This window comes from Gavialis gangeticus, unplaced genomic scaffold, assembly GCF_001723915.1.
Source record: "Gavialis gangeticus isolate Ggan-Ray unplaced genomic scaffold, GavGan_comp1, whole genome shotgun sequence".
Taxonomy (NCBI): Eukaryota; Metazoa; Chordata; order Crocodylia; family Gavialidae; genus Gavialis; species Gavialis gangeticus.
This window is the reverse complement of record NW_017728993.1, coordinates 56,499,348-56,510,935: the sequence shown is the minus strand read 5'-3', so window position 1 is coordinate 56,510,935 and position 11,588 is coordinate 56,499,348. Positions and strand designations below refer to the sequence as shown.

Sequence of the window (11,588 nt, the reverse complement as noted above, 5' to 3'; positions counted from 1 at the left end):
TCTGTCCAATAACAATGGTAAGGATGCCACCTAATCTGTTTTGTGAAGGGGGTGGTGATAGTGCAACTAGCATCATTTGTGTTAAAGTAATGGTTGGATAGTGAAAATGAAATGAAGGTGCTTCTAGTACTGGTACACTTAAATATTTTTACAAATAGCTTTCCTGTGCTGAACAGATCACGCGACATTTCATTTTGTCTATCCTGTACTTTCTATAGCCTTTGTAGCATTGGCAGTATATTATAGCACATGTCTAATAGTAACTGGTACTGTGTATGGTGACTAAATATGCATAACCTAATAGATACATGCCTGTTTGCTCATACTGTTTCCTGTCTGTTCATCAGCTACTCCACTTCCAGAGGAGTTTGAATTGCAGGGATTCTTGGCTCTGAGGCCTTCATTCAGGTGAGGTGACAATTGAAGGAGGCTTTACTTTTAATTACTTAAGAATTTGAAGACTTTTCATATGTGCCATATTATAACTAGCTTTCAGTGTGAATAAAACTGCGTATAGATGACTGTAAATCTCCCTGTAAGCATCACTGGGTGCATCTGCACATGTCATTATGGCAATGGGATAAACTCTGGTGTGGCTTGTGCCAGAGTTTATCTTGCCACGTGAATGGCATGTGTAGATGCTCAAAATGCTGCGGTCCAGGGCATACATGTAGTCTCTGTGTCTGGGACCGCAGCAGTTTGAGCTGGGGAAGAACAGGCCTGGGCTGGCAGGGGATTCAGCCATGGGCTCTGGGAAGTAGCTTTGGGCTGTGGAGGAGCTGGCTGGGGCACAAGAGTGCCCCAGAGTGCTGAGCCTTGTGGCTAGGTGGTAGGCAGGGGTCTGGCACCCTGCTGCCTGGACTGACCAGGCACAATATACGCCCTGGTCAGTATTTACACATGTGTTTAGGCACAGTTATTCTCACCACTGTAAAGTAGTACTACAGATAATACTATCCCTGACAGTACCATCTTACAGCAGCATAAATTAGTTTGCTGTAGTCTAATAGTGCCACACATGTAGACTGTGGTGCTTTACACCACAGCAAATTAGTCTACAGGCAATCCCCGCTTAGCGCTCTTAATTGGTTCCAGAAGAACCAAGCATTAAGCGGAACTGTGCTAAGCAAAACCCCTTTGCTTATAGGAATGAATGTAAATATAGATAATTAATTACCACTGCTTCTCACCGCCGCTGTCGCCTCTCCTCAGTAGCCCACTGGCTGCTCCAGTCCTACATGCCAGCCTGGGCCTGCACTCCTGCTGCCCCTCCCTGGGCCCCCCACTGGCCCTGGCCCCAGTCACTGACTTGGGCCCTGTGCTGATGCCCGTCCCCCCCCCCATTCACCGCTTCTCACAGCCTCCACTTCTCGCCCGCCAGCCACTCCGGGCCCCGTATGACAGCTTGGACACTGGCACTCATGGTGCCCCACTCTGGGCATGGGCTCCTGCCGGCTCCGGTCCTGGTTCCTGTACTCCTGCGGCCCCACCCTGGGTGCAGGTCCCCCTGGCCCTGGGCACCGGTGCAAGCCCCGCGCTCCTCTCCACCACTGCTGCTTCAGCTGGTGAACTCGGACTAGTAGGGCAGTGAAATGTCCTGCAGGAGCAGGGTGGATGTTTGCAGCTGGCCAGGAGTGTGGGGGTTTCCAGCCTCCCCACTACGTGCCTGGCCAGCTGCAAAAGGTAACCACCCCCCCATGGGATGCTTCACTGCCTCACCAGTCTGAGTTCACCAACTGTGCCTGGCTTCTCCCCACCCCTCCACACCCACACTCGCCCCCCACACTCATTGCTACTCACTACACTTGCTGCCACCGCCACTGCTGCTGCTTTCCGCCAAAACTTGCTGATTCCACTGAGCACTATAGCGAAACTGGCTGAGCACTCAGTGAAATCAAGTATCAATTTTAAATGAGTGCTATAGCAAAATAGCACTAACCAAAACTGCATCAACTGGGGTTGCCTGTACTGTGCAGTTCAGTTCATGTGTAGATGGACCCACTAATGAACTGTTACCTGGATTACAGGCCGTTGGTAAGTAGGTCACTGGGAAGATGTAAGAGACAAGTCTGTGGCCTAATCTCTTACTGTTTATACCCTGAAAGAACAAGAATAAATGCTTATCCTGTGTGTAAATGGGTACCACAGAAGTCCGTATAGATCCTCATCTGCACAGCATGGGGAGACTTAAGAGGGAGGGAGGATGAAGGCATATACAGCAAAATCTGTCATCCGGTACTTCACCAACCAGAATACTGTATTAACCAGAATGGCCGCGCTGTGCTGCTGAAAGCGGCAGAACGCACAGGGCGTTATGCTGCACTGCTTTGCCACGTGCTGTGCGGGAGGTGGGGGGTGAGGCTTGCATGCGGCAGCCACCGCCGCCAGCTACCATCCTGTGTTGTTGCCACTCCACGTGCGACCACCACTGTCCCCACCCTCTGCTCTGTGTGCAGCTGCTGCCACACCTCCTCCTCCATGTTCGGCCAGAAACCCTGTGCCTTGGGTAACGAGCACTTTTAGCTTACCAGCACCCACAGTTTCCCACTCGTGCCAGATAACAGGGGTTTTACTCTAGATTGGCAACAATAGACTTGGATTTCTAGGTTTTCCATTTTTCCTTCCAGTTTATGCTCTATATTTATTATGTATAATTTACTCTAACAAACATTCTTTGATTTGGTTTATTTTACATTTCTTTGTTTCACTGCAACTTGGAGAATCGGACTGAATCATTTTTTCCATAACTGTGGAAAGTTTTTACTTGGGTGGAATCAGTATGCTTGTGAAAATTACACTTTTTGTCAGTGTAATTTTCAACATTTCAGAATGTCACTTTCCACATTTCTGGTTTTGTTTTGTTTTACCTCTTTTTGTGGTTTTCACTTGACAAGGCTATGTTATTACAATTTCTTTAACAAATGTAACCAAATATATCTCCTAATTCTTGAGATAAAGCTAGTATTTAATAATAGATGTATATGTATATAATGTAGTATTAATTGATACACCCAGATTATTAGATGTAATTTTATATTTGGGATATCTGTCTTAAGGCTGCCTCCCCTCTTCTGCCTTCTGCTCTCTTTAATTCGACCTTGCTACCTAGCTTAGCTGGACATGTTAATTTTTTTATTAACTTACTGGGCTATCTGTAGTGTCTGCACAGGTTCATGCTGTCAGCACTCAGAAACAGCCTTTGCAGCCTTCTGCTTTAACAACACTTCTGTAGCTTGCCCTGAACCCACTGGAAATAGCCAGATCTAGTAACAAAGAGAAACTGGTCTGTCAGGATTCCAGATGCTCTGTTTTCTTGATACATTAGATTCCACATTCATTAATGGAAAACCATAACGTTGTGGAAGAAGGGAAAACTCTTAAGGACACTTCCCTGAAGTCTCAAAATTAAATAAGTATCATATGTAATAAAGACTTGTAACATGTTCTGGTTTAAATGTTTAAATTTAAGCTTTCTGTACTTTCCTTCGTTATTGAGCCTGGCTTAGAAGAGTCACTTGCATTGAAAAGTTAGGAAATGAATAGAGTTAGGAGGAAAAGAATTATTTAACCAAGTTGTATCCTTCTGTTGTTGAAGATGTCTGCTTTTCTCTGGCTCATCCTAATCTTTTCTTAAGTGTGGTCCCATAGTCAAGTACGTCTGTAATTGGCATCGGAGTAAATTCCATTATTTCAATAGAAATAGTACCAGTAATGTTATGACTTCATTATAGGAATAAATAGAAGATAGTTTGGGAGTGAGCATATCCTTGTTTAAACATAAGTAAAACTGAAAATGCAGTTTGGACACTTATAATTATAAAATGCAATTTAAGTATTTCAGAATTGAAATCAAGAATTGCAGTAAATTAACTGGGCAGTTCATTGTGATATTTTTCAAAGACCTATATTTGCCTTTATAGGAGGCAAATGAGACTAATTTTGTTTTGTTTATGTCAACACTAGGAACTTGGATTTCTCCAAAGGTCATCAGGCAATTACAGGAGACAAAGAGGGGCAGCAACGGCGGATACGGCAACAGCGCTTGATCTTCACAGGGAAATGGATTGCCGACAACCAGCCAAGGTATGTACAAAACTTTTGTCTACTGTCCCTCACTTGGGTGTAGTTTTGTTACTATTGTAGGGCTTGAGTAATGATGGGTGTTAAAGATGGACTGAATGGAAATGGTGATATATTCTAAAACATTTGCATGTGGTATTATTGTAGTGTTGTGTAGTTTGCTATTGACAGACTAGTGTGTGAATTTGTGGTGTTTGTGCTGGGCATTAATGAGACTTCCCAAATGTCTTAGATCAGGGGTTGGCAAAATACAGCCTGCAGGCTTTGCTTCTGCCTGAGTCCTTGCCGGGGCTGCTGCTGCTTCTCCCATCTACATCCTATCCTCTCCCTGACTGCATGGTGCAGCTTCCAGCTGGTGAGAATCTGTGCTGGGGCCAGGCAGCTGGAAGCTTTGTCCACACTGCCACTTCTCCCTTGCCCTCCTGCCCTCCGGCTGCATTACAGGAGTGACAAAAGCATGGGAGCAGCTTCCAGCTGCCCAGCTCTGGCACAGCTCCCCACTTGTTGGTAGCTGGGTCCATGCCCTTGTTGGTGAACAGGGATCTGGGAGAAGTGGTAACTCCCAACTGCCTGGCCCTGTTGTAGCTACAAGGAAAGCCCTGCCCTGATCTGCTGCATAAATCCCCTGGCCTACATCAGGCTGGAGCTATGATGTTCCAGCCCATGGCTTAAAAAGGTTGCCAGCCACCGTCTTAGATGATAAACTGTTATGAATTTTATTTTGGGTGTAGTGTCTAGTATAGTGGGGCTTTTGAATAATATAGCAGTACAGTTAAATAAGAGTGACAGCAGTATGCATGGTGGTAGTGATTGGGCAGTAGGGTGTTGAGTCCATAATAAAGAATGCCTTCAGTCCACAAGATGTAAAGCAATCTCAATGGAGCTAGTGATGAAGCTTTCTGTTCACTCTCTGTTTGTCAGACCCTTATTAGTTTGGGAAAGTGGAATGTAGTGTCCAAATGATTATGAATGCTATCCAATTTCTTTTTGCCTTTTAGGCTGATTCAGTGTGAAAATGAGGTAGGAAAACTGCTGTTTTTGACAGAAATCCCTGAGTTATTACTAGAAGATCCTAGTGAAGCCAAAGAAAGTCTTGCCCTGCAAGAAACGTCCATTGCAGAATCACTGTCTGTAGATGGGAGCCCAGGACTCAAATCAGTTCTGTCCACTGGCAGAAGTCTAAATAGCAACTGTGATACAGGAGAAAAACCAATGGTCACATTTAAGGAGAACATTAAACCACGAGAAATGAACAGAGAACAAGGGCGTATCTATCCACTGAAAGATGTGGGTAGGGAGAGAAGAGACTTTAGCAAAGGAATAATAGCCAGTAAGAATGATGGAAAAAAGGACAACAACAAGAGGAAAAACGAGACCAAGAAATGCAGCTTGGAGAAGATGCAAGAGGCAGGAAAGCAGAATGTGGCAGTGCAGGTAAGTGTGCTCAGAATCAGAGGCTATTACCTTACATTATGGTAAAGTGTTCAGGCCATGGATGGGCCAACTTTTGTTTGTATGGTACAGTATATAGTAAAATGGTATCCTTATTGCAGCAGTAAATTACAGTTTCAATGTAAATAATAAGTAATAAAATAAGATGACTAAGTGTAAGTGATTTCTGCCTTTTCCTGACGAGCTACAAAATTTTACCATTGGAGGTTGGGGGATCTGGGACAGGCATTGGAAGGTAACTTTGTATTCCATAACTTAGACCAGTGCTGTCCAACTTCTGAGAGGCTAAGGGCTGTATGCTGTGTGCAGTGCATGGCAAGTGCTCCTCCACCCTTACTGAATGATTCCAGCACCTCCATAACTGTGTGGAGTTCACTGCTTGTGGGGGGGAGCTTTCACCCCATTTTTTGCCACTGAACCCTGTGTCCAGAGGCCAGAATGCTGATTTTGGCAGCAAAAAATGGGGTTCAATTCTCCCTGAACAGTAGGAAACTGGTACTTTAGGAAACTGACTCCCAGAATACCTTGCAGTCTGTGTTACCCATTCTCTGTACTGGTTGCTTTCAGGAGCTAGAAATTGCAGGCTGGCAGGAGCAAGGTAAGCAGTAGCCCAGGGTTGAGGCACTCCCCTCCCTTTGTCCTGCCAGCACCTTTTCCCTTTAGGTGGCACCTGGGGCATGTGCCCCATTTTCTCACCCCATGTTACACTACTTCAAGAGAACAATAGGGGGAGTAGTGCTCAGACTAGGACCCCAAGGGCTGTATGTGGCCCATGGGCTGCCAGTTAGATAGCCATGCTTTAAATTGTAATTCTGTATGAAGTTTCTTGTTAAAAACTGCAGTTCCGGCTTAACAGTCTAACACCTCTTGTGTGCATAGTGCAAAATATGCAGTTAATACAGTCTGTACTTTTAGTGTTTGTACAGCTACTCCTTGCTTAACGTTGTAGTTACGTTCTTGAAAAATGTGACTTTAAGCAAAATGATGTTAAGCGAATCCAGTTACATTACAGGAGTTGCCTATTAGCAGGCGGTGGCCAAACAGTGTTATAACCGAACATTGCACAACTTTAAATAAGTATGCTCTCTAATAGATCAGTGACGTAATAATGAAACAACGTTAACTGGAACAACATTAAGTCCCAGGAATTACCTGTACTGTTATATTCACTTAAGGCAATGGAGTTACATGGGTGTATATGAGAACAAGTGGGCCTGCAGAATCTTAGTGTGCCTTTCATGGGCCAGTACATACACTGACTGTCAGACAGCAGGATTGTTGATAGTGCTGGGAGTCAAAAAACACCCCCTTTATGTGTTGAATATCTCTGGTGTGCAGTCACTTTATGGAAATAACTGTAGAATTCCGTGTTCATTTTAGTGCTCCTCTCTAGAGAGCTTAATTTTCCAAAATCTCATACAGACCTAGAAAAAAAATCATGAGCTGTGTGTGTGGTGGGGCATGCTGTCTGGAAGGCATGTCTGTGTGTGAGGGGAGAGTACGGTGTCTGCCAGAGTTTTGGTGAAACATCCTGATCCAAGTTTTTTGGAAACTAGTGGTTTTATTTTGATTCTGAGTTTAGCAAATACTGTTGAGGTTTTATTTGTTCAGTGTTCTCCTGCCTTGAGCACTGGCCTCAGCTGCTTTGACACCAGTTAAATCCTAGGTAATGTTGGTGGGGGTTTTTTTTGGTTTGTTCTTTTTATTTTTATTGTACTGACTACATGATTAGGATTAATTTTCAAATGAAAGGGATTCTTCATGTCACTCAAAAGCTTGTCTAAAATGATTCTAACTATGCAGTTGGTCCAATAAAATATTGCTCACAAAATTTCTTTCTTGTTTCCTGGACCATGGTGGCTACAATATCACTTCAGCACAGGGGTGGGCAAAATGGTGGATCCAGCCAGTGACTGGACTCCAGTTTCAAACAGCCCCTGCCCATGTCGCTCTAGCCCCAGGAGCGGTGGAGCTGTGACAGCATGGTGCTGGGGTTTCCATGGAGATGCCCAAGCAGTGTTAGAAGGGCAAACAACTGGGCATGTAGCTGCTCCAGGGCCAGGATTTTGCAGAGGTAACAGTGCGAACTGGAGCCAGGGCAGAGCCACAGTCTGTTGCCTGCATGTCCCTTGCCTGGGGTGTGTGGGCAGCAGATCGCAGCTCCGCCCCAGCTCCAGCCTGCACTTTTACCACTGCAAAGCCCTGGCCCTGGAGCAGCTTCCTGCCCAGCGACTACCCTGCCTATGCTGCTGCTTGGGCCAGTCTCCATGGAAACCCTGGCCCTGCTGCTTCTTGGGTCTCCATGGAAACCAGCTGAAGCAATGCATGCAGGGGCTTCTGGGAAATTGAGTCCATCGCAGGCCTTATCTGGCCTGCAGGCCAGATTCCTGCCTCTGCTCCAACACTGTCATTGTTAAAATTGACTACTGGATACATTCACTACCTTTGGTCACTGTGACTTGGTGGTTTAGGGTCTACTTACTAGGGACTGATTGATCTACCATGGAGTTACTTCATGCGTTTCTTTGGGACTCACAGTGTAACTTTGGCTAACTGGTGATCTGCTAATGTTTTTCTGGAGTTTCCTCAAACGTGCAGTCTTAGGCAAAGTTTAAAGGCTTACCAGCTAAGTAGTATTTCCTACTAGAAGTGTACTCTTTAGGATAGGATAGAGAATTTGACCTGTAAGTTACTTAAGGGTTTGGGTGCTGACTGCCTGAGGAAGGCATTGTCATCTCTGCATTCCTCTGGCATTTTAATTCTAATAAGGGTTATTAGCAAATAGATAAAATAAAAATGAGATGATTTGTAAGATAAAAGATAACAGTGGTATATTAAGGAACATATTTTTACTGCATGTATCGTTATAGTCAGGGATCTGGGTTTTCCATTAGCCATGGAAAAAATCAGTAAAACCCATTTTTCTCATTTTTAGGAGAAAAGCCCTGATTTTCTCCTTTAAAGGAGAAAAATGTGGGAAATGGTGGGTTTCCCCTTGCAAACTGGCAGAGTTCTAGCCTGCAAGAGATGGGGGGGGTGTAGGAGAAGGGTGATCAGCAGGGGGGTACCGTGTGCATGTGCCACCAGGCAGCCTGGACAGCAGCTCTCCACAGGTAAGTTTGGGGGGGGGAGGTAAAATTGAGGCCTCCATAGTGAGGGAGGGAGTTGGGCAGGGCTGGGGCTGCTGTCCAGCCAGGGTGGTGTGTGGGACTTGGGGCCAGATTTTTTTCCATGATAAACCCAAAATCAGACACCAGAATTTATAATTTATGTTATTATAGTGATTGAGGCACTGGTAGGCTTCCAGATTGCTTTTAAATTGTAACTATATCAATAAAATGTTGTGTTCAGCTGATACCTATGTATATATAATGGCATTTCATTTTAATTATGGATTTTGGGGGTTTTAATCAGATAATTTATGATTTTTAAACAGAAAACCAGGATCCCTGGTTATAATATATTTATGTAACGTGTTTTATATGGTCTGTTTATATATCACTTATGTATTATATATGTATAGTGTGTATATATACATGAAATAGATACATATATACACAATGCATTATGTAAATGATGTGTGTGTAAAAATAATATCACTTGTTCTACTGAGGAAATTTTACCACCAGTCCCCATCTCTTTGTATTTGATATACTTCCAGCTCCTTCCTGTTGCATCTAAGATTTGATTTATTTATATAAATTTTAGGTGCAGTGTGGAAGCAGCTGGCGGTATCATCTTTTTCAGTTGAATGGGGGACTTGAATCTAGAATTTTTAAATCCAGGGAACTTAAATTTAAGGGTCTTGATTTTATTTTTGAAAAATAGAGACAATTAAAAAATGGGAGCATGGTCTTTGAGAACAGATTTGAAAATGTATTGCTGTTGCAGCTTTAAACATTATAATGAACTATAAATGTAAATTTAATTGTTCTGCGGGAAGGTTATCTTTGAACTGCTGTAAGCGAATGTGAAATGCTGAAAACTAAGGCCCTGATCCTGCAAACACTTGAGCAAATACATAATGACTGATGAACACCAGTTAAACTTACTGATTTGCTTCAAATTAAACATACACAAGTGTTTTATAACATATGAAGTTAAAAAAAATGTTAGCAATTTTTATCTTAGTAGCATACAATCGTAGTCAGATCTAAAATACCTAAATGGTGGAAGGATTACATAGACATTTTTTTAATAAAGTTGCAAACTCTTTAGAAACGTGCAAGGCAAGATGACAGGGTGGGGTGTGGAGAACAGGAGCTTAAGTTTAGGTGTGTAAATAGGAACTTGACCATTTTCAGTGGGGGATTTTGGAAATGCACCTGAGTTACTTTTGAGTAGGAGTTTCATTTCAGTCTGCAGGTGGTAATGAACTATAACTTAATCAAAGCGGGTAATCTCTGCTTAAAGTGTGAAAATGCTTAATCGGTGACTATAATATGAAATTGTTCTACCAGTTAGGAAACTAAAGAAACCAATAAAACCAAATTTACTATCTTCTAATACTTAAATTGCTAAAGCACTACAGAAAATATTAATATTTCTAAAGTACCTTATTTTTTAACCCTTGACAGGAGAAGTACTGTATTTGGTGAGAATATTCTAAGCCTCCTTATATACACAGTAAAAACAAAGTAGGACAGTTTTATGGTAATCATTCAAGTTGTTTACAAAATAAGATGATAATTATGTTTTTAACTTTTATGGAAAATATTTTGGGGGATATTGAGACAATTCTGTGAATATTGCAAACAAAGTTGCAACAGTCTAAACATCTTTCACTGAGTTTTCCTTTTCTGCAGGAAAACTAAACGGATCATGTTCCTCACTGTATTTTGGTAAAGGTTGGCTCATATTTTAGACCTTTAATTAAACTGAAACACTTACCTGTATTTCCCCACCATGCAGGGTCACTTAGCAATTTGGGGAAAAACTGGTCAAGCTAAGCATAATTAATAAATAGGAAAAATCAGGAAAAAAATAAAATACATTGTAAAAATAACAGCTGATCAGTGGTACTTTTAAAACAGACCCTTCAGTGTGCATTTTAATGCACTTATTACATATTCAAATTCTTCTGTATAAAGCAAGTATGCAGCCCCTTAACTTTAGGCATAAATCTTATAATTTATAAAATTGTTCCACTGAACCTAAATTTTCATGACTGACTTCAAAATTTTGTTCCATTAAAAATAAGAAGAGCAAAAATGAGCTGAATATGAAATTGCACAAGATAATGTGCAAGTAAGTGGGGGCAATGAATAAAAAAAAGAGGGGCCTGAACTAGCAAATTGTGGGGAGCTGTCACATCATTTCAGAGTTTGTGTTGCATTATTTGAGTCATTTCATGCTTCACATGGTACGGGGCTTTGCCCAAATACTGCCTCAGAGTAGATCAGTGGCTTGGGAAAAGCATTGTAGCTTTGGTTCTGGACTGTATTTATGCTCATGCATGGTAAGTTACTGTTAGTAATGTAACACTTTTGTCTATGGAGACTGTTTTACGTACTTTTCTATATGGCCTCCATCACTAAGATGTGGGTGTCTCTAGGCTTCAGTGGAAACTTATCTCACAGGAGGTTTTAAGGCAGGAATTACAGTTATCCCTGTTTCAAATGTGAGGAACTGGAGCATAGAAAAGCCAAGTAACTTGCCCAAAATCACAGCATAAGCAAGAAAGTGAACTTTGATCTCCCAAATTTTCATACCCTGGCTACTTGGGTATAATAAATATACCTTAGATAATCTCAGCCTTTCATTTTAGGGCTGAGTCTTGTTGTGGATAGTTGTGTAAAAAAAACCTCTGTAATTTATCTTTGCTTTTTTGTGATTCCTCTTTGGAATAGGTGAAATCTCAGACTGAGATGAGGAAGACTCCTGTGTCTGAAGCCAGGAAAACACCAGTAACTCAGACTCCAAGTCAGGCAAGCAATTCCCAGTTCATCCCCATTCACCACCCAGGAGCCTTTCCTCCACTTCCTAGCAGGCCAGGTAAATCAACTGATTCCCTTCTGAAGTACCATTTACTCTTGGCTGCCTAAGAAATTTGTGAT

At 42.4% G+C, this 11,588-nt stretch overlaps 1 protein-coding gene across 3 annotated transcripts in view; it reads left to right on the top strand.

The window, feature by feature from the left end:
* SMG7 (SMG7, nonsense mediated mRNA decay factor) overlaps positions 1-11,588 on the top strand; it is a 118,964-nt gene that overhangs the window by 81,886 nt on the left and 25,490 nt on the right. For all 3 annotated transcript variants that reach the window (XM_019501747.1, XM_019501746.1, XM_019501748.1), the window contains 4 exons: positions 348-408; positions 3,964-4,083; positions 5,079-5,514; positions 11,382-11,526. In XM_019501747.1, coding sequence (XP_019357292.1) covers positions 348-408; positions 3,964-4,083; positions 5,079-5,514; positions 11,382-11,526 — 762 coding nt within the window. The remainder of the gene's footprint in view (positions 1-347; positions 409-3,963; positions 4,084-5,078; positions 5,515-11,381; positions 11,527-11,588) is intronic.